The following is a 23,724-nucleotide window of genomic DNA, read 5'->3' as shown; positions in this document are numbered from 1 at the left end:
TTTCCTAGCAGGCATGCTCTGTGGGGAATGAAGATAAGTAGCAATGCCCAGTTGTAGGGATCCCCCATTCTTTTTCTTTTTAAATGATGTACGGGATAAATAATTTTGTCAGGTCAAACTTAGGAGCGTAGGAACCTGCAAGATCACGTTATGCGCCCACTCAGCTGCATCAATCGGCTGAACTGTCACTGTTAAAGGTACCATCAAATCAGACCCATTCCGCATTTTGTAAGAACTTGAATATTTTAGCGCAACTGTACCTATACACTTTGGAACTCCCCTCCTAGTGACATCAGTAGTATTTGAAATTCCCTGGGTACCAGGCACCTGTTGGGACTGCGAACGGTCCACTTGTGACCAGATGGAGATGTCCTGTTGTTGGCTTGGTGGCTGACATCATCACCACCTGTCTCTTGTGGAGAATGTCAAGAGTCTTCACATGCACCATGCTCCTTGCTGTTTCTCACCTCCCTCCCTCCTTGGGGAAGAGATGTGCAAGCACTCATTCTCCCCCTTCCACTCCCTCTTAACTCCATAGCGGTGCAAGGGTGTATCTCTCTGCACTTGAACCCTTGTTTGCGAGTCACACATGCAGCCCCCTCTCCAGGGTGCACAGGAAGGAAGCCCCCCATGCTTCAACGACAAAGCCATGTGGAGGGTCACGCAGCAGGACTCCTTTCCCTGCCAGAGTGAAGATGTGCCTGGCGTGAGAGGAGAGACAGTGGCCCAGACCTTGCCCCCCACCCCCCGTTGCCAGAGCTGCCACCAGTTTCCCAGGGGCAGCTGTGGGCGAGCCCGGTTCCTGCACATGTGGCCAGGGCACGGTTGGTTGTGGCTGCACACAGTGAGCAGCAGGAGTTTAAAGTCTGGTGGAGGTGATGCCTCCAGAGCTGGGAAGGTGAGTCAGCTGAAGATTGAGGCAAGTGCAGGCAGCAGCAGGAGGAGATGGCGGCACACAGTTCAGAGTTGTTTCCAGGTGCATTGGAGGAATGACACCAGGAGGGGAGCTTCCCGGCCTCTGCTGCAGTTTTGGCTCGGTTCCCCCTCCCTCTGCCCCGTTTAATTCTAGGCAGTGCTGGATTAAACCTGTGGAGGCCCCTAGACAGTCAAAACCGTGGGGGCTTCCCTCACATGCATGCTCTAGTGGGAAAACATTGAACTAAGAAAGCTTGATTGCAATTTTCTTTCAATATCAACTCAATATTATATTGATCTTTTGCCTTGAAGCCCCTAAAAGACATGGCCTACTCTACCTATTTGGTAATCCGACACTGATTTTTTCATGTGGGTGCCACCCCACACACCCCTTCCCTTCCTCCTGGAGAAAGAGCTGCCTTTTCCCAATTCTCTGAGGCCTTCTCTCCCTCCTTCCTCTTGCCCAGCCACTCCCGGCTGGCCTGAAAACCTGGCTGGGGCTGCACGGGTGAGTGACGGGGTGGGTGGGCATGGCTTCCCCAAGGAAGGCGAGTGGCAGCCATGCGGGCACATGGGGGGACAGATCCCAGACCTGGGACCTCGCTAGTGAGGGGGCAGTGGGGGTGGGCAAGGCCAGGGAAGTGGCTGTGCAGTGGTGACAGCAAGGCAGGTGCACAGCAGTGATAGAATCATAGAATCATAGAGTTGGAAGAGACCACAAGGGCCATCGAGTCCAACCCCCTGCCAAGCAGGAAACACCATCAGAGCACTCCTGACATATGGTTGTCAAGCCTCTGCTTAAAGACCTCCAAAGTAGGAGACTCCACCACACTCCTTGGAGCAAATTCCACTGTCGAACAGCTCTTACTGTCAGGAAGTTCTTCCTAATGTTTAGGTGGAATCTTCTTTCTTGTAGTTTGGATCCATTGCTCCGTGTCCGCTTCTCCGGAGCAGCAGAAAACAACCTTTCTCCCTCCTCCATGTGACATCCTTTTATATATTTGAACATGGCTATCATATCACCCCTTAACCTCCTCTTCTCCAGGCTAAACATGCCCAGCTCCCTTAGCCGTTCCTCATAAGGCATCGTTTCCAGGCCTTTGACCATTTTGGTTGCCCTCCTCTGGACACGTTCCAGTTTGTCAGTGTCCTTCTTGAATTGTGGTGCCCAGAACTGGACACAGTACTCCAGGTGTGGTCTGACCAGAGCAGAATACAGTGGCACTATTACTTCCCTTGATCTAGATGCTATACTCCTATTGATGCAGCCCAGAATTGCATTGGCTTTTTTAGCTGCCGCGTCACACTGTTGGCTCATGTCAAGTTTGTGGTCAACCAAGACTCCTAGATCCTTTTCACATGTACTGCTCTCAAGCCAGGTGTCACCCATCTTGTATTTGTGCCTCTCATTTTTTTTGCCCAAGTGCAATACTTTACATTTCTCCCTGTTAAAATTCATCTTGTTTATTTTTGCCCAGTTCTCTAATCTGTCAAGGTCGTTTTGAAGTGTAATCCTGTCCTCTGGGGTGTTAGCCACCCCTCCCAGTTTGGTGTCATCTGCAAATTTGATCAGGATGCCCTTGAGTCCATCATCCAAGTCGTTGATAAAGATGTTGAATAAGACCGGGCCCAAGACAGAACCCTGTGGCACCCCACTAGTCACTCTTCTCCAGGATGAAGAGGAACCATTGATGAGCACCCTTTGGGTTCGGTCAGTCAGTGATGCCTCTCCCTCTCCCAGAGCAAGAAAGGAAATGAAGTAAGTTTCTCGCAGACACTTCTCTCCTTCTCAGTCCCGTGAGCGGAAAAGTCCTTGCAGCTTTCCCTGTAGCTGCAGAACTGGGCAGCCCGCTTCGGACCCATTGACTCTGAAGGAAACTCTGCCGAGTTTCAGCTGGGTTGGCTGAGTGTGTGCAGGGTGGCTTGTCAGCCGCATCCTTCCTTCCAGCTTTGTGTGTGTGGCCCCGCTACCCCAATCCACACTTGGCTGCATGAGGTGGACCTGGGTGCAGATGACACGGGTGAGAAGCATTTCACAAAGCAGCTCAGAGGCTTTTGTCAGCAAGTCAGGTGTCATCTTTGTCTGTTTTAGCCTTGGGTTAGGCTCAGTAGTTGTCCCATTTTTGTATTTGGATTTGTGGGTGGCAAGTGATGAAAATTCCATCTTGTATGGGTATGTGAAAAATAAAACATATTTCCCCCCTCATCACCATCATCGTCCATAGATAATACTATTTCCACTTTTGCTGTGTGTGTTTTTCCTTCTTTCATACTGGGACAAGTGAATTGTTGCAAGAGCAAGCTACAGTCAAGCAATGTAGCTGAGATAATAGAATCGTAGAATTGTAGCGTTGGAAGGGACCCTGAGGGTCATCTAGTGAACATGCTAGTGAATAGATATTCTGCTGTGGCTACTGTAAGCCAGGTTTAAGGTGCGATTTGGTTTATATAGCTTGTGTTTCTAACATCTAACTGGACATCGGGGAGACGACTTCACTTTTTTAAAATGGCCTGCTAAAAACATTCTAAAAACATCAATGCAAGTTTAAATCTGTTTTTAGTCTCCTGTTATTTGGAAATCGTAATTCTTTTTGGTAACTTTTATTGTTTTATCTGTTTTGCAAACTGCTTTGAGGTTGTTGATTTTACAACTGGCATGCAGAGATAGACTGCCTCTGGGCATAGGGGTACCATTCTCAGCTATCACAATTGAATCAGACCAAAAGTCCATGGTGCACACAAGAAAGCTTTGGTTATTAAGCCCAGTGTGCTGCTGAGCCTAGGTCAGGGGGAAAGCCAGGATCACACCTATTAACTAGCACCACATGGGGGGGGGGCGTGAAATGCATCTCTTAATCCTCTCCTGTTCTTTTCCTAGCCTCCCCAGCGCCCTCAGATCCATCAGCCATTCTGCAACGCCGCTGGCAAGCCTTGGCTCAGCAAACAGTCCATCAGGAGAGTGAGTTATCCTCACCCTGTGCCCTCCTTGCCATTATGTCTGGAAATATTAACACCACAAATCATGCCACCACGTGGCTTTTTTTGTACTTAGTGTATAAGCCCTTTCTGACGTTCCCAAGAGACAGAAAGGCAATCTTCTTCCTTCACAAGAGATCCTGCCCTGTGGCTTAGGGGTGGAGTCAGGCCCAGAGTTAGTCCAAATCAGAGCAAATTGATTGAAAACAAAGGACATGACCAACTTCAATCTGTTGATTCCAGTGGGTCTACTTTGAGCATTTCTTAGCTGGTTGTCAACCTTTAGGCTGCTTGGCTAGCTCTGAGATGCAGAGAGTTCCCCATACAGAAGACAGAGGTGTTTGTTTGGGGTGGGGGATTAAAGGGGGGAGAATCTGACAATTTTGACTTTTCTTCATTTTGCATTTTTCTGTTTTCCATATTTCCTTATCATTTTTTTTTAAAAAAATCCTCATGAAAATTCACCAGTGATTTAGTGCAAATGTTTCTTAATAGATCCATGTTTATGTGCCATTTTGCCTTAAATACACCTCATTGCAAACCAATTTCCCCCTAACATAATGTGATTTTTGCATGCTATTTTCCAACAAATATATACATTTTAATGCACCACAGTATGTGGATCTTGCATGTTTCTTGACTGGAGAAATGCATTGCAAAATTCAGAGGCGAGTGTAGTTCTGAAGGAAGGCTGGGCTTGGATTTGCAAATTCTTTCCTAAAGCACCTTTTAAGACTTCTGGAAAGAGAATTGCAGATGAATGAAGCACCAGCAAAAGCCAGTGTGGCAAAAGAATCTGTAGGTGCCTGAGTTTTCCTCCATCCTTTTGAGCTTGAACCTTGAACTTTTTTTGAAAGCAGAATACTTTGGTTCCATTTGCTGGGCCTGAAATGAGACAATGGTTTCCGATTTTCACATAGGGATTAATTAATTCAGCCACCCAGAGATGATTCTTTTCATCTCCAAATTGGTGGTGTGGTAAATGGGCGCTGGGCTTAGTTTTCATGATTTTAAGCTCTAATTGAATTGTCACAGAGGGTACACTTTTTGCATTTTGTTGCCCTCTAACCACACCTTCCACAAACCCTATGTACCAATAAACTTGGGCTAACCCTCCTGCATCCAGCAAACTGGTTGATGAAAACTATTGCCGTCATATAGTCAGTCATAAGCTCCTGCAATAACTATTTTGTAGTTAAAACAATAATGCAAATTTCTGTTTCTATAGTTGCTAGCTAGCAGCTGATTGGTGGCCTGGATAACAGATATATTTATTTATTATTTTGACACACACTCTCTCTCTCCCCCTCTTTTTCTCCCTCCCCCCCTTTTTGTGTGTATGTGTTTTAAGCAAGGAGCAATAAAAACTGGAAGGGGGGCTGAGATTCCTGCATTTCAGGGGGTTGGACTAGATGACCCTTGGGGTCCCTTCCAAATCTCATAGAGTCTATGATTCTATGAAATCATGGAAAGCTGATGGCAGTCAGTGTAGACAATACTGAGGTAGGTGAACTTGAGTTAGAGGAGTATTGAACCAGAAAATATTTGGAGAACGGAGAATATTTAAGGATTATATAAGATCATATTGTATCAATCACACCATATCAGCAGAACCTGAGTGATACTTGTAAACACAACAAATACCGTTTGTGGAGTAGACGGGAACAATATTAAAGAATATAAAACTGTGTGGGAAAAACAACAACAGTATAAACAGCACAATGAGAATGATTGGAAGACTCATTTTGTTAGAAGTCTTTTTTAAGTGTTTAATTAAGTATTAATTAGGAAGATTAATTTTTTATGTACGTAAATTTGCTTTTTCTTCTTTCTTTTTTCTGTATTTTCTTCTTTTCTTTTTTCTTGTTTTTTTATTAATTTTCTTTTTCTAGTATGAGATTGTAAATTCTTTGTATAAGTATGTAATTTAAATTAGTAAAGATTATAAAAAAGAAAGAAAAGAAATTGGGAGCGGTGGTGGTCGACCTTGTCGTTCACCTCAGGCAACAAAAAGTTTTGGATCAGCTTTGCATCTGAGTTCTGAGAAGCCAACAATACTGGTGATCAGGGACATGAAGAAAAGGGTAACCATGGGAACAAACGATGCACAGGCTGATGTTCTGAGGTAAAACACAATTTCTTCATTTTTTGAAAAGCTATTGTACAGAAGAATTCCTCTTGAATCCTCCTCAGGAAAGATGGTTGTTGTGTGTGTTTTGTATACTTGCAGAGCAAAGTATGCGTACACACTCCTCTCTAGGGTTCCTGAGGTAATTTAGAAATATTTCAAATAAGTGAAAAATAAAAACCAGCAAATATGGATAAATAGATAGATAGTTAAAGAAAAAATTAAGAAGGCCACAGCCTATTCAACAAAAAGGAGCATGGGAACAAGGTAAATGACCTTATATACTGAAATGTGAAAACTTCTTACTGAAGAAAAGTCCATCTAGCATCTAGCACAGTAATGTTGACAGTGACAGGGGTATATTGCCCTTCCTTACCTGGAGATGTGGCTGGGGATTGAAGCTCCATCCTTCGCATTAAAGACAGCTGTTCTGCCACTAAGCCACTGCCCTTCCCCTAAAAATAAAGTGAGATTCTAGTCCTCATTGCTTTAAGCAAGGGGCTGGATTGAACCTGGAAACTTCCGTACACCAAACAGATGCTCAAATTCTGAGCTAAGGTCTCTCTCCTGCCCCAGATCTCTCTGATCCGATACTCCTTCTCCATTGTCTGTTAGGAAGAGCTTTGCTGTGTTCAGCCATAAACACATTAGCATGAAGCTAAAGGATCAGGCCAATGGACTATCTAGGCCAGTCTCCTGTGCTCACAGAAGCCCATTATGGGAAGCCCACAAGCAGGATTTAAGCACAACAGCAACTCCCCCCGCCACATGGTTTCCAGCAACTGGTATTCAAAAGCAACCACGGAGGCAATGCATAGCCGTCGTGGCTAGTAGCCATTGATATCCCTCTCCCCCATGAATTTGTCCTATCCTCTTTTAAAGCTGTCCAAGATGGCCGCCATTACTGTCTCCTGTGGAAAGAAGTCCCATAGTTTACAATGCAGGAAGAAGGAACTTTTTATCTTGTCTCAAATCATCCGACATTCAGCTTCATATGATGTCCACAAATTCCAGTCTTATGAGGGTGGGGCGTTTTTCTCCACCCACTTTCTCCATGCCATGCATCATTTTATAACCTTTAGCCCTTGCTTTGCAGTAGGAAGGTTATATCCTAAGCAGTTCCTGCCCTCCGCAGTCCCATCAGGCTTTTGCCATCTCTTTCTGGAGGACACAAAAGCCTTGGGACACGCAGGCCTCAGTTGGTTAGGCTCCAGCCCTGCCACAGCCTTGTTGCTGTGGGAACTGCAATGAGGTCGTTTAGCTGAATAATGCACACAGAACTTGTGATTATGGGTGGTGATGAGGTGACCGTAGCAGATCATAACGGCGAAAAAGAGAATGGAGACTTCCTGGGTTGGTTGGTTGGTTTGTTTGTTTTTCTCAGGTAGTTTCACTGTTGTTTTTAAAAGGCAGAACTTGCAGCTTTGCTAGACTTCTGGCAGAATTTTAGAGCTGGAAGGCACCCTGGGGAATCACAGCTAATCACTGTTGCTCAACATTTGCCAGGTTTTCACTTGTGGACAATGTTTAATTAAATATTCTTTATAAATTCCCCATTCTTTTTTATACCTTTGGCTGTCTCCTAATTGTCAATTTTGCTAATTCGAGATATTCAAACAATTTCTCCTGCCATTCCTCTTTTGACGGTATCATTTCGCCTTTCCATTTTTTGGCGACCGGTATTCTCGCTGCTGTTGCAGCGTATAAGAATATTATTCTTTTTTCCTTAGGCAGGAAAAAATGGCGGAGAAGGAGATTTTAAGTAAACCCTAGGAAGAACTTTCTGAAGGCAAGAGCTGTTCAACAGCAGAATGAACAACCTAGGAAGGTGGTGGACTCTCCTTCACTGGAGATTTTTAAGCAGAGGTTGGATGGCCACCTGTCAGGGATGCTTTAGCTGGGATTTCTGCATTGTAAGTGGTTGAACCAGATGATCCTTGGGTTCCTTTCCAGCTCTACAGTTCTGTGTTTCTTTATGGTTGGCCACAGTGATAACAGGGTGCTGGACTAGATGAGCCCCCATTTGGCCTATTCTACCAGGCCTCTTCTTATATTCTTAAGTGATTGCATGTCTATACACTCACGACAAATTTACCTTTGAATCAGTGCTTGATCTACCCACTTTGGGAAGACGGCTGCCTCTTGTACAAAGGACATTCAGGATCCTTCTGCCTTCCATGTGTTCTGCTGGTCTTCCCTGGTTGAACTGGCCTCTGGCTCTCATTTTGCCTGATTTCCAAGCCATTCCCAGCTTCCTCAGCAGCGAACAGAGCTCCACTCCTGTCTTCCCACGGCACTACATCTGGAAGACGTTCCTTCCTGGGGCAAAGATGGAGGGCATGTCTCCCTCTTGGCGCCACCTCTACCCTCTGGGAGAGATTAGCACGGTAGCAAAAGGAGGACCCCCCCTTTCCCTATATGATTTTGTGTAAGGTTGGCAGACGTCCCCGTTTCCCGGTGACAGTCCCCGGATTCACAAATCAGTCCCCATACAAAATTCATTGAAGTTGAACAGTGTCCCCGGATTCATTGAAAAAAATCTGGTAACCTTAATTTTGTGTAAAAATGTGTGTTGAGTGGGTGGGGAGCATGGCAGCTCATAACTCACCCATTAAACAAGTGGATTGATGGATTACATTACTTCCCTTGCCCTTCAGCCCCTCGGGAGTTCTAGGGTGATTCAGAAACGCGCACACACACCAGTATAAGAGATAGCAGAAGAGCATTGGCATGTTCAACTGTGAACAAATCCCTTTGGTAATAGCCTTAAAAATACTTTTGTCACAGCCATCAGGCTACTGTAGTGAGTTTGTGTGTGCGAGAGAGAGTAAGAGAGAGAAAGAAAGTGTGTCACAGAATTGTAAAGTTGGAAGGGATACCAAGGGTCTTCTAGCTAAACCCCTTTGCAATGCAGAAGAAAGTGTGTGTGTGTGAGAGAGAGAGAGAGGGAGAGAGAGAGAGAGAAGAATGTGTGTGTGTGTGAGAAAAGTCTGAGAAAAACTAGCAATTCTGGCTAGTTGCTAAAGTGTCCAAGTGGAGGTCTGCGTCTCAGTGGCAGAGCATCTACTTTTCAGGTATCAGGTCCCAGGTTCAATCCCTGGTTATATATCCAGGTAGGGCTGGGGATGTCCCCTTCTTGAAACCCTGGAAAGCCACTGCTGCCAGTCAGTGTTGGCAGCACTGAGCTTGATGGACTGACAGTCTGGCTCAGCATGAGGCAGTTTCCTATGTTACTATTAACTCCCACCCTTCAGTCAGAACTCTGAGGATGATAGACTCTGACTTTAATTTTAGGGGAAGGGTGTAAACATAGATTCATAGGAAGAGCCTGCTGGATCAGGCCAGTGGCCCATCTAGTCCAACATCCTGCTCTCACAGTTGCCACTCAGATGCCCATGATGGGAAGCCCACCAGCAGGACTTGAGCACAAGAGAACTCTCACCTCCTGCAGTTTCCAGCAACTAGGATTCAGAAGTGTGACTGCCTTTGACTGTGGATTTTAATGGAACACCTAGCATTTTGTTGATTAAATCTACCATTGCCACCTGGAGGCTTCAGGATGAGACAGTGGCTCTGTGTTCAGGCAAATGGACCTAGGAGTTAAATTGTTTTCCTTGATGCGTGAGAGCAGTACACCCTGTCCTGCGAAGGGGAGCAGAGTCCAGCCGTTCTTGTGAGTTTGCTTCCTTCCCTTGACGATCCCAGGAAGTCCAAAGTTCACACACACAGTGGACACCCTTGCAGGATTTCCAACAATCTGTCATTCTCTTCCTTGTCTGGAAGGTGAGAAGGGTGTTGCCACTGATGCAAAGTTTTCAGGTGCTTCCTTCTGAATGTCCTGTGCAGAATTGGGGACTGCCGCTGCTCCAGATAAACAGGATCTTTCCTGTAAATGTTTGGCTTCTTTTTTCTTTTCCCCCTTAAAGTGCAAATTCCTATTCCTTGTGAAGGAAAATCAAGAATCTTATAAAGTCACTGGGCACCAGACATTAAAAGCACACGTTTCTCTCCAAAGAATCATGGGAACTGTAGTCTAAGAATGCTGGGAACTGTAGCTATGTGAGGGCTGATCTATAATTCTCAGGATTCTTTACTGGAAGCCATGTGCTTTCAAGGTACAGCCGATGTTCATTGGAGCTGCTCACAGTCGATCTGTGATATGTTAACGCTTCTCAAGAAGAGGTTGGCCCACAGTCATTTTGGTGCACGATGGAGAAAAACCCACATTGCACCTCCTACTCGGAAACAGTGCTTTCAATCAGAGTTGCTCCCATATAAGTGTCTTCGGTAGGGATGGAGAAGGTGTTTCTGGCCCGAGGAAACTTTCTGGGGGCCAAAGTGCGGAACTCACTCCCCAAGGAGGCAGTGATGGCCACCAATTTTAAAAGAGGGTTGAATAAATTGGTGGAGGAGAAGGCTAACAGTAACACTTCTGAATGCCAGTTGCTGGAAACCACAAGAGGGGAGATGGTCTTGTGCTTGTGGGCTTCCCATGTGATTCGCCACTGAGAACAGGACAATGGACTAGATGGGGCCACTTTGTCCTAGTCAACTAGGGCTCGTCCTTTGTTCTCTTGCAGTATTGAGGCCTAAGTGCCCTTCCCAGACCAGCAACTTGGTGTTGTGCTGCTTGGCTCTTGGGATGCAATGAACAAAATCAGGCTATGCATGTGTGTGTGTGAGAGAGAGAGAGAGGAGGAGGAGGAGGAGGAGGAGGAGGGAGGGCACATTTGACATGAACCCGATACCAAGGGTTGATGCAGGAGGAAGCGATCATGGTATCAGGGAAATAAAACCCATCGAGGGATAATAGGATCCAGCTGGGGAGGGAGTGTCTTTTACCAGTTGTGACAGGTGATGTCTTTTCCCTGACTGGATGTTTGGTTTCATGTGGCTCAACTGAAGACTAGTTGGTGGAGGTCCACCATGGTGCTCTGTGGTCTCTTTCCACGGCTGATGACATTGCCTCTGGGATGTCTTTCAAAGCCATTTTAAGTGGAAGATGAAAAGTCCCATTTTAATAGCTATGTAAAGATCTTGACTGGTAAAGCTTCTGGGAATCAAGGAGGGGAAAGAGGTTAGCATCCCCCTATCCACCAGAGAGATCTCCTAGGGCAGAAGTTCCTCAAAACTTGTTACAGGTCTTTGAATGCCAAGATTCAAGATAACCACTGAAGAAATCAGATGTGTGGTCCTGGAAGTCATCTTCCTAAGAATTTTGTTTCCAGAACTCCTTTTGCTGAGAATCCTCCTTCCAGAATTCTCCTAGAACCTGACTTTTTGTACACGTTTCTTGGCTTCAGAACTGCATCCTAAAACTCGGAAAGGTGTGAATTTCTTTCCCTGCCCCCCCACCTTTGCCCAGGTAATTCACAGGAGAATGAAGGAGTGTATTAGGATGAATAGATTTGCAGACAGGTGTGCATAAGTTACTACACCGTTAAATACTTCTGAAACCTGCAGGCATATGTACCATTTGTCATTCAGAGTTCAGCTGTGGAGAAGAGGGCATTTTTGTAGAGGAAAAACAGGAAAAAATTGCTGCACTCTGGAAACATGTGATTGAGGTTTGGCATCAGATGCGAGCTTTGGATTAAGTGCTGGCCATTGACAGTGGCAGCTGAGGGGCTGATGATTCCAACATTGTAGTGCATTGTTAAACTTCAGAACTCACTCCCACAGGAGGCAGTGGTAGCCACCAAACAATACAGCTTTAAAAGAGGATAAGAAAGTGAGGGAGGTGGCGGCAGCGGCTATTGATGATACTAGATGATCTGACTCAATATAACACAGCTTCTGATATTAATAATAATATGTTCCTATTTCATAGAATCATAGAATTGTCGAGTTGGGGGGGACCCCGAGGATCATCTAGTCCAACCCCCTGCAATGCAGAAATATGGACATCGAACCTGCCACCTTAGCATTATCAGCACTACACTCTAACCAACTGAGCTGTTCATGTTCTCCCTAGAATCTTGACCTATGCTTAGGTGAAGCTTCACAGCTCAATGGTAGAGCACCTGCTTTGCATGCAGAAGGTCCTGAGTTCAATCCCCAGCATTTGCAGGTAGGGCTGGGAATGCCCCCTGCTTGAAAACCCAGAGAGCTTCTGCCAGTCAGTGCTGGCAATACTGAGGTAGATGGATCTGATTCATCAGAAGGGCAGCTTCCTACAAGCCTATTCAATTTGTCCTATTCTTCAGAACCACAAGGACTAGAATCTTTATTCTTAGGGGAAGGGTTGTAACTTGAGTATGTTTCTCTCATGCTTGCTGCCATCCAGGGATTGCTGTGGTTTAATATCCAAAGTGTCCATTTGCTCAGAGGGTAGGAAAAGAAAGTTATTGAGACAGAGGAGAAGAGAAAATAAAATTACAGTCTAATCCTGTAGATGACTCAAGGGTTTTTTGTTTTCTTTTTTAATGTGGATGACTCAGTGTCTCCTCAGCTAAAAGAGCTTGGTGTACTATGAAAAATAGACATTCTCTTTGTTTTTCTTTCTCATTAGCTGCACATATCTCTGTATACCAGGGAGTAAGTTGCAAACAATGGATGTTCTTTTAGCCATCTTGTCACTATTGCTTGTACAGAACCACTGAAGAAGTTCTTCTTCTTCTTCTTCTTCTTCTTCTTCTTCTTCTTCTTCTTCTTCTTCTTCTATCGCTCGTAGCCGAGTAAGATTGTCTTCCATAAACACGGTTTTAACAATGAGTCCGTAAATGACTGTGGAGGGCAATTCTGGATCCACACGTCCTTCCACAGTGGGGACATTGGTTTTCAGGTGGGAGTTGATCACGGTGTGGATTTGCCAAGCGTGCCTTCCTCTTAGCACGTCCTGCTAATTGCATCCTGAATTCGAGTGTCTTCAAAGCCCATGACACCTTTGGTAAAGGCTGTTCTCCAATTGCAGCGCCCGCAGGCAAGTGTTTCCTAATTGTTGGTGTTTATACTATACCACAGAGTCTAAACCACAGGTCTAAACCACAGAGCCTAGGCCTTGCCAATCGGAAGGTTGGCAGTTCGAATCCCCGCAACGGGGTGAGCTCCTGTTACTCAGTCTCTGCTCCTGCCCAACTTACAGTTCAGAAGCACGTCAAGTGCAAGTAGATAAATAGGTACCGCTCTGGTGGGAAGGTAAACATTGTTTCCGTGCACTGCTCTGGTTCTCCAGAAGCGGCTTAGTCATCCGGGCCACATGACCTGGAAGCTGTCTGCGGACAAACACCAGCTCCCTCGGCCTATAGAGCGAGATGAGCGTGCAACCCCAGAGTCGTCTGTAACTGGACCTAACGGTCAGGGGTACCTTTACCTTTATACTACATTTTTTAAAATTTGCCTTGAGAGAGTCTTTACACCTCTTTTGTTGACCACATCACATTTGATGATGTGATCTCAGCTTCCATGGACTTGGCACCCTCTGGAAAGGAATCTTCCCTTCCAGGTCTCCTTCAGGAGTCCTTAACAAGAGAACTTTATTGTTTCATGTGTTAAAAACCTTTTATAAAATTGATTAAAACAAACCAACACACCAACCAACCACACACACATAAGATGAGTCTGCTTGGTCAGACCAGCAGCCCATCTAGTGCCACAGCATCCTCTCACAGTGGAGAACCAGATGCCTCAGAGGGAAACCACAAGCAGGATTTGAACACAAGAGCCGTGCTTGCCCCGCTCCGTGCTTTCAAGCAACTAGTATCCAGAAGTGTTTCTACCTCGAACTGGGAAGGCAAAGCGTAGCCATTGGGGCTAGTAGTCACCTTAGCTCTCTCCTCCATGAATTTGTCCAAATCCCTTCTCAAAGCCATCCAAGTTGGTAGCCATCATTGCCTCTTGAGTGAGTTCCATAGTTTAGCTCTGCGTTGCAGAGCAGGACTCTCCTTACTTTTACCATGCTTTTATTGGGAATGAATTGTGCCCCATCCCTTGAAACACAGGCATGTGGGGTCGGAAGGGGGGATACTGACATTTAAACCTGCACAGTCAAGTCCCACCCCCCTGCCACTCTTATGCAGCACTGCAGCTCTGACCCAAATTGGGCTTTTGGTGATACAATGCCCATTGTCTATTTGGTCCATTAGCGAGTGTTGGAAGGGGTGGGCACACACAGGAGGACAAAGGACTTCTGTGTTTTTTTCCTGCACACCAAGATCCTCTGCCGAGGAGACACTGAGTCATTGGCATTAAAAGCCAGACTTCATATGTACGCTGTTGGGGTCTGAACTGGCAGTGGCTGAACAGGGATAAATAGATGGAGATGTCAACCTGGTGTGTGGCAAGAGAGAACATTTATATGCTAGGGATTGTTAGGAAAGGAATTGAAAATGAAACTCCTGCTATCCTTATGCCATTACACACATCTACGGTGTGACCACAGTTAGATTACTGTTCACAGTTACGGTCGGCTTGCCTCAAAAAGGATATTGTAGAGTTGGAACAGCTTCAGAAAAGGGCCACCCATACGTACCAATCTTGGTGTGTATTTTATGGTTGGTGTAAACTGATTAGCAGGTAAAGTGCTTTTAAGCCTACATAGAAGTAAAACACATAAAACAGATACGCTCCTTGGAATACTGTGTCCAATTCTGGGCACCACAATTTAAGAAGGATATTGACAAGCTGGAACTTGTGCAGAGGAGGAGGGCGACCAAGATGATGAAGGGTCTGGAAACCAAGCCTTATGAGGAATGGTTGAAGGAGCTGGGAATGCGTGGCCTGGGAAATTGAGAGGAGATACAATAGCCATCTTCATACATCTAAAGGGTTGTTGCAGGGAAGATGGAGCAAGACTGTTTTTCCCTGCTCCAGAAATTCTGGCTAAACATCAGGAAGATGTTTCTGTCTTTCTGACAGTAAGAGCTGTTTGACAGTGGAATGGACTCCCCTTGGGAGGTTGTGGGCTCTCCTTTATTCGAAGTTTTTAAGCAGAGCTTGGATGGCCACCTGTCAGGGATGTTTTAGTTGAGATTCCTGCACTGCAGGGGGTTGGACTGGATGACCCACAGGGTCCCTTCCAGCTGTACGATTCTGTGATTCTATGTTTATGTAGCAAATAACATTAACTGCCGAGCCAGCTGATTTAAAAACTATTCAAAACAAAAAACTCATTAACACTAGAACAAACTGTGGAGTACAAAGATGGAACAGCCTTTTTATCATCTTCACCCCAGGAATTGCAAGTGGGGAGAGTTGTGGTTGCCCTTAAGTCCTGCTTCTGGGCTTTCCATTGAAGCATCTGGTTGGCCACTGTGAAAACTGGATGCTGGACCATGTGATCCAGCAACCAGGCTTTTCTCATGTTCTTGGAAGTATAAGGTGGCTGGAGATTTTGGGTCCCTCACTTCCTTTCACTTCCTTATTGAACCATGCCCTGGCAATTCACCAGCCATCACTGCTCAGCCGGATTTGGCACAGTAGGTCACAAGAGGTGCCAGCCCGTCCCCCCTCCCTCATGGAATAAGAACAAAATAACATAATAAGAGCCAAATAGACTAGGCTAATAGCACACCTAGTGCAGCATCCTAGTTCCACAGTGGCCAACCAGATGCAAGCAGGACCTGAGCACGACAGCAGCTGTACCCTTGATAAGTTTGCTAGCAGAAGTGAGAAAAGTGTGGGGGGGGGAGTACTGGAGGGGACAGGTGAGGGAGAAAAGGTGGCGTCCATTGCATTAATAATGGAATCCCTGACATCCAGATTAGATTAGTAAAAGCGAGAGAGCATGGACTATTCTCATCTTTTACCCAGCATGCAACTTTAATGGCAAGATAATGAGGCAGAGTATTTATTTGTAAAAGATCTGGAGATATCACAGCTCAGTGGAGTCTCTGAAGAGTGATAAAGTTGCAAGGCACTTGCCTGCCACCATGACACCAGTCAGCTGAAACCTAAGATCTCCCTTTCACTGTTTATGGGTGGCTTTCTCTGCTCCCCCAAAATGTGTAGCCAGTGTTTCACCGCAGCAAACTTTTTGTTCAGCCAAAGACATTCCATGTGAACGACATTCTGCATTCTTTCAATGCCAGCGCAGCAAAAACTTGATTTGAGTAGAACGTGAATGGAATACAACATACTCATCACAAATAGTGGTAAATAAATGGAGAGTGTTAGCTTTCTAGCCTGGGGGGGGTACTTAAAAAAATAAATAAAAAGCCACAGTGCACAAGAGAACTACAAATTCATTTAGCACCACCTCTTATGAAAGTTCTCCTGCATTGCAGGGTTTTTTTGACTAGATGACCCTTAGGTTCCCTTGCAACTTTACAGTTTTATTATTATGATGATTTTGGAAGGTGATGGCCTTTCTTTGGAGATTTTTAAAAGAGAGGTTGGATGTCCATCTGTCAGGGATTCTTTTTCTGTGCTTCTTGCATTGCAGGGGGCTGGACTAGATGACTCTTGGGGTCCCAACCCTACAATTCTATAATTCTACAGCCCATTGAATTCCTGTTGAACAGATAAGGGTTAGCAAATGCTTTGCCCCTTCAGCTGCCAAAAAGATCCTTACCTGCTGGATGCTGCCATTAATACCCCTCCCCACCCCCCACCCCCGTTATTAATTGCAGGCTCTTTTTTTGGAGTGTTGTAGTGTTTTGTCCCAGCAATAAGGCTATCCCAAGCAAGTGTCCTCCTCACGTGACATGATTCAGCTTGCCTTGCGGTCTCGCTGGCAGATGAATCTCTATTGGGTGATATTTTTTCTCTCTCCAAGCTGGTGATGACGGTGTGATGACCTTGATGAGATAATGCGTTGTTATTTTTGAACCATCAAAAGATTAGCACTATTGGGCTCTAGCAAGCAGGCTTATCGGGTGGGGTTTATCCCAGCTCAGAGCCTTGGCTCAAAAGGTGTGTTTATGCTCTGGGCACAGGACATTCTAGGAAAATAACGCGAAGGATGAGGTTGTGCCTGATACGTTTTGAGGCAAATGTGATTAGACAGCAGATAAGATGAGCCACTCCAGAGATGGGCCCTTGTCATAGCCTTTTCCTTGACACAGTGGCATTGATGAGGGCTTTCTCAGTACAAAGGCACTCTCCTATCCTGTGGTTCCCAGCAGCTGGTAAACAGAAGCATTACTGTCTCCAACCACGGAGGCAGAGCATAGCCATCAGGGCTAATAGCCATTAATTACAGTCATACCTCGGGTTAAATACGCTTCGAGTTGAGCGCGTTCGAGTTGTGCTCCTCGGCAACCCGGAAGTAACAGAGTGTGTTACTTCCTGGTTTTGCCACTTGCGCATGCGCAGGCGCTCAATATGACATCACGCACATGCGCAGAAGCGGCGAAAAGTGACATGCGCATGCGCGCAGACGTGCCGTTGCTAGTTACGTTTACGTCTAGATGCGAATGGGTCTCCGGAATGGATCCTGTTCGTATCTAGAGGTACCACTGTATTTCCATCTTTTTAATGCCATTCAGGTTGGTGGCCATCAGTGCCTCTGGTGGGAGTGAGTTCCATGGTTAACTTTGGGACTTTCTTTCATCCTTCCTGAATCTTCCAACATTCGGCTGCATCCTCTTTTAAAACAACCCAAGTTAGTGGCCAAATTCCGTTCAAGGAACAGAACTTCCCTGCCCCCTCCCTTCTTCACCCCCCAAAAAAATCTGCTCTGGGAGTTTGGAGGAACCCATGTGTCTGATGGGCCTTGGTGAGAAGAGGATGCTGGAGCAGACGGGCCATTGGCCTGATCCAGCAAGGCTCCTCTTATGTTCCTTGGGGTGCAATGAATGCATGGCATGATTGTCTTAGGTCCAATCAACCTTTTCTCGTGGAGACCTCCAATTCCCTTGGATGTGAGTAGTTAGCGAGGGAAGAGACGAGGGGAGGGAGTGTGCTTTGCCCATATTGGCCTCCTATTTCCCCTTTTCATGCCCTGTCATCTCCTCCCGCCTGGCTGGCAGCTGTTGTCTGGGAACGGTGGCTGGCATCTGACCCAGGAAATGCAGCCTTGGACAGCAGCCAAGTCGTCCACTTGATTCAAATACAGCTGGAACTGATCTGATTGAGAGAACGAATTGAGGCGGAGAGCGCCTGTTATCTAAGGCAGGATGGGGGTTCTTCTGCCTACTCCCTTCCTCCACTAGGCTTGTAGCCACTCTCTGAACTTCATTTATTTTGATTTATTAGGGAAATCCTCTTCCCTGGGGGCTGTTAATTACAGTCTGCTGCATACGGGGTCTGGATTGTGCAAGATGGAGCGATAGTTCTGCTCCACCATTGGCTGCCAGGGTCCATGCCCAGGGTGCCCAAGGCTAGACCAGGGTGCCCAGCACTGATTATCAGCATACAGTAAGTGTGTAAACCCTAACAGCTTGCTGGATACCTGAATTCAAAAGGCCCTAAGATATGTTCTTCTGTCTTAAAAGAAGAGCTGTAGTTCAGTGGTTTGAGCATTGGTTTGTAAGAATAATGTCCCAGCTTCAGTCTCCATTTGTAGGGCTGGGGAAAGACCTGTGCTGGAATCTCTGGACAAATCATTCCTTTGTTAAGAATCATGAGGTCTGGAATCTTACTTGATATTTTAGGGGAAGGACTGCAACTCAGCGGTAGAACCAGGCTGCTCACCGGGGCAAGATATTTTGAGCAAGTGCTGGTTTTGACCTGTAATCCTTAAATGGTTCAGGACCGCAATCCCTCAAGAACCACCTCTCTCCATCTGAACCAACCCAGACCTTGCGACCATCTTCTGAGGCCCTTCTTCATGTGTCTCCTCCGAGAGGTCCAGAGGGTGGCAACACGAGAACGGGCCCTTTCTGCAGTAGCTTCCTGTTTGTGGAATGCACTCCCCAGGCAGGCCCACCGGGCCTCTTTGCTACATATGTTTAGATGCCAGGCAAAAAGGTTCCTCTTCAATAGGCTGATTAACATCCTATATGCTTTTTAATGTGCTTGTGGGGGGAGGGATTATTGTTTTGCTTTTTGCTTTTCTTGTTTTATCATGTGTGTTGTGTTTTTATCTTGTATATATGGGATCATCAGACAAAGGGCAGCCTACAAATTTAATAAAAAATAATAATAGTTATAACACCTGCCTTGCATGTAGAAGGTCCCAGGTTCGGTTCCCAGTGGCATATCCAGGTAGGAGAAAGCTCTGCCTGAGACATTTGAGAGCTGCTGCCTGTCAAAGTACACAGTGCTGAGCTAGATGGACCCCATTGTCTGACCCTGTATAATGCTGCTTCCTATGTAAACATTAGGTCTCAAGTGGGTGGGCTGTAACTCAGTGGTGGAGCTTCAGCCCATTCTTCAGAATGGTGAGGATTAGAAACATATTCTTATGTTAAGGGATATTGCTCAGCAGTAGAGCACATGCTTTGCATTCAGAGGATCCTGGGTTCAGTCTTTGGCAATATCTAGGAAGGAAGCCTTACGAGGAACAGTTAAGAGTTGAGGGTGTTCAGCCTGGAGCAGAGGAGACTGAAAGGTGATATAATAGCCATATTCAATTATCTGAAGGGCTGTCATGTTGAAGATGGAACAAGGTTGCTTTCTGCTGCTCCAGAAAAGAGGACCCAAAGCAATGGATTCAAATTCCAAGAAAGGAGATTCCAACTAACATCAGGAAGAACTTTCTGTTCAATAGTGGAGCAGACTTTTTGGAAGGCCATCGGTCAGGGACGCTTTGTTATGTTGGCAGCTCTTATCTTCATGCACTTCCTTCTTATCGTAATATTGAGTGCCTTTTCCTCCCGTGCTTTGCCTGTGCCAAAAAAATCCAAACTCTGTCAGATGCACACACAAAAGAGGCATGTTTTATTATATAGACATCAGCTGCCAAAACCGTTTCCCCTTTTCCATCACTCAGATGACAGCTTGCTTCTCACTGCCTCAGCTTCAAACTCCCCACCGCTTTCCAGGTTCTGTGTTGCTTTGCTCATTCACTGTTTTGTGCAGGCCATTGTTTACTGTGAAATCCAACCCAGCGAACTGTGGCTTGCGCTTGGCCTCCAAGCCAGAATTTGAAACTGTGGTTTGACCCAACCAAAATCTGATTTGACTCTTTGCACTAACACAAAATTCTTCCTGCTGGAGGGCTGATTCTGTGTTCACCTATTTTAGGCAAGCCTCTGGGGCCATGACCAGAGTTGGGCCACCTCATACTCACACAGGTGCACACAGGTACAGGGGCAGGGCACAGAGGGCCAACAGAACCCACCCACCACACCAGGCCAGCCCTCACAGCTAGCGCTGCTGGGCACACGTGCATGGGGTGTGTCAGGTTCACAGAGCCTGCATGCCAGATACAGGCCTGGCCACTGGAGCCAAGTGGGGCTGCACTGTGCCCCTGGCTGCCTGTACAGGGAGGAGACCAGCCAGCCGATGCAGACTATGGTGGGCAAATCTCTCTCCCTGCCCCTGACACTAGCCCCAGTCAGCGAGGGTCCAGTGATGTGGCGGTGAGCCCAGGCCGGGCTCTGGAGCCCAGAGACCCCCAGTGGCAGGCAGGGCGGGACAAGGATCCTTGTGGGGGGAGCACCTAACTTGAGACCCTTAATACCTGGTTCTCTGGCCTCTTCATGCTACTTCCCTGCACAGATATGCAGCACGCCCTGTCCTCAGTTAACCCACACAGGCTCTGACCAAGGCAGAATAGAGTAGTACTATTACTTCTCTTGATAGTTTTGTTGATTTAGCCTAGAATAGTACAGTGGTACCTCGGGTTAAGTACTTAATTAATTCTGGAAGTCCGTTCTTAACCTGAAACTGTTCTTAACCTGAAGCACCACTTTAACTAGTGGGGCCTCCCACTGCCGCTGCACCGCCGGAGCACGATTTCTGTTCTCATCCTGAAGCAAAGTTCTTAACCTGAAGCACTATTTCTGGGTTAGCGGAGTCTGTAACCTGAAGCATATGTAACCTGAAGCATATGTAACCTGAAGCGTATGTAACCTGAGGTACCACTGTACTAGGGTTTTGTTTTTGTTTTTCGTTTGCTGCTGCTGCTGGTGCTTCATCATCACCACGTTGACTCATGTTCAGCTTGGGGTCTACTAAGACCCCAAGATCCTTTTCATATGTGCTATTGGCAAGTAAGGGGTCCCCCTGTATTACAAATGCATTACATTTGTCCAGCTCATTCTTCCTGCCTAGCATTCCTTGCATTTGTTCCTATGCAATTTCATTTTGTTAGTTTGGGCCCAGTTCTCCAGTCTGTTAAAGTTATATTGATACCCAATTAATTTAAAGTAGCTAGGTGTCTCCTTGCCTCCTCTTGGGCTGCAGCTCCCTCCTGGCGTGGTTTATTCTGTTATAAGCAGGTTGGGCACTGCTTTACTTTTGGGTGAAGACAGAGACAAAGTAGGTGTTGAGTAGTTCCGTCTTCTCTCTGCCACCCAATAACATTTCTCTGTCTTCTCTATGCAGAGGACCCACCACTTGCTTGTTCTTCCTCCTGCTTCAAATATAGCCAAAGAAACCTTTTTTATTCTTTTTAACCTCTCTTGCAAGTCTGAATTGGCCCTCCTGACCTTCTCCCTGCAACTACTGTTGGCTACTCGTGTATGTTGTTGTTGTTGTTTTTGTTTAGTCGTGTCCGACTCTTCGTGACCCCATGGACCAGAGCACGCCAGGCACTCCTGTCTTCCACTGCCTTCCGCAGTTTGGTCAAACTCATGCTGGTAGCTTCGCGAACACTGTCCAACCATCTCATCCTCTGTCGTCCCCTTCTCCTTGTGCCCTCCATCTTTCCCAGCATCAGGGTCTTTTCCAGGGAGTCTTCTGTTCTCATGAGGTGGCCAAAGTATTGGAGCCTCAGCTTCAGGATCTGTCCTTCCAGTGAGCACTCAGGGCTGATTTCCTTCAGAATGGATGTGTTTGATCTTCTTGCAGTCCATGGGACTCTCAAGAGTCTCCTCCAGCACCATAATTCAAAAGCATCAATTCTTCGGCAATCAGCCTTCTTTATGGTCCAGCTCTCACTTCCATACATCACTATACTCGTGTATTCTCTTCCTTATTTATTGCATTCACATCCCACTCCCCCCCCCACAAAGTTGCTGAAAGTGGCGTACATGGTTTTATCCCCCCTCATTCAATCTGCAACAGGCCTTTGAGGTAGATCAAGCTAAGAGGCAATGACTGTCCTCAAAGTCACCCAATGAGCTTCATTGCTGAGTTGAAATTTCATCCCTGTCCTTCCAGGTCCTACTTTGACCACTTACTGCATACTGGCTCTCTATAAAACTTAAAATAAAATTTTACTTATTTCTCCTTGCAGAAATAGTGCGGCTTACAACATATACTTATAAACAGGACATAATTTATTCACACACACACTGCATCAATCAATAAAAAAATGGCTTCAAGCTGCATATTTCCTGGGGCTGCAACAAAAATGTTAGGCAATTCTAACACCTAGTAGGTAGAGAAGGATTTGCAATGAAAGGGGGGATTGGGTTCTCAGAGCAACCCCTGCATTTATTACCTGACTTGCGATGGGAGAGATGGTGGCATAAAAGGCTTGTGCTTCTGACTCTTGGACAACTAGCGTAGCTGTTGAGACTTGCCCTCCCAACTGGGATGGAGCTGTGTGTGAGAGAATCGAGACACTTGGAGAAACAGGTTCAGTAACACCCAGATCTTAGAGCTAGAATGAATTTTGCAGTGTGTGTATGTGGATGGGAAGCCTGGCCAGACCTGAAGAGAAGTGACGCAACCCCCTTGAGGCCCCGGATTCCTCCAGCTGGTGCCAAGACCTGAGATTCCGGTTCCAGGGCCTTGCTGCACTGCTCTTCCTGGGGGAGAGGGTGTGGGTAGAGAAGAGTTCTTCTCCATCATGACACCTAGAAGTAGGGGGCCTACCATGAAGCTGAATGTTGGAAGATTTGGGACAGCTAAAAGGAAGGGCTTCTTCACGTGGTTAAACTATGGAACTCCCCTCCTGCAGGAGGTGGCAATGGTCACCAATCTAGATGGCACTGAATGGATTAGACAAATTGAAGGAGGAGAGGGCTGTTGGTGGCTGCTGGCCATGATGGCTATGCTCTGCCTAAACAGTGAGAGGCAGCAATGCTTCTGCATAATACCTGTTGCTGGAAGCCATGGAAGGGGACAGTGTCCTTGTGCTCTGCTTCTGCTTGCAGGGTTCCCACAGGCAATCTGGTTATGAGAACAGCATTCTGTTCTACACGCCCCCCCCCCTTTGGCCTGATCCTGCAGGCTCTTACGTTTTTTATGACCAGCCAGTAGAACCACCCATCTTATTATTTTGGGGCGCAAGCATAGCAAAGTGCATGCTTGGCATGGAAGGAAGAGAGGCAGTGCTGCACAGTGGTTAGAGAGCCGTGGAGTTCTTGTGGTTTTGCTGCTCTCTAAACCCCTTTGCGCCCACAGGGTGTCCCAGGCTTCCACTTCCCTTTGTCCGCTATCCTGCTTAGGCGGAAATATTTCAGCTATGTCTGTGGCATGCCAGGAATGGCTTAGAATCACAATGGGGCTGAGTCTCTCCATGTGGTCTGCTTGGGGATCTGGCATTCTTTGGGAAATTCGAAGCAGATTCAGTGGCATGAAAAAAGACAGAGGTGCAGGATCCTTTTCACTGCTGCAATGGAAGTGGGGCTGACGTTCTAGCCCTAGTCAGACATTTCCTTCTTGCAACTGAGAACATAGGAAGGGCTTGCCAGATCAGGCCAATGGCTCATCTGCCCCAGCATCCTGTTCTCTCAGTGCCCAAAAGAATACCCTAATGGGAAAATCCA

The 23,724-nt window shown here is 46.4% G+C and overlaps 1 protein-coding gene across 7 annotated transcripts in view; it reads left to right on the top strand.

Moving 5' to 3' along the window:
* The window catches only part of RXRA (retinoid X receptor alpha), a 127,610-nt gene that overhangs the window by 49,233 nt on the left and 54,653 nt on the right, over window positions 1–23,724 (top strand). For 4 of the 7 annotated variants that reach the window (XR_014215630.1, XM_082207931.1, XM_082207930.1 and 1 more), the window contains exon 2: window positions 3,794–3,874. The exons of the other annotated variants lie outside the window; for them this stretch is intronic. Coding sequence is in view for 3 of the 4 variants with exons in the window: in XM_082207931.1 (XP_082064057.1) it covers window positions 3,794–3,874 (81 nt within the window). In the remaining variant the exon portion in view is untranslated. The remainder of the gene's footprint in view (window positions 1–3,793; window positions 3,875–23,724) is intronic. 7 annotated transcript variants of the gene reach the window in all.

This window comes from Podarcis vaucheri (genome assembly GCF_965113315.1).
Source record: "Podarcis vaucheri genome assembly, chromosome: Z".
NCBI lineage: Eukaryota > Metazoa > Chordata > Lepidosauria > Squamata > Lacertidae > Podarcis > Podarcis vaucheri.
This window is presented reverse-complemented; position numbering and strand designations above follow the sequence as displayed.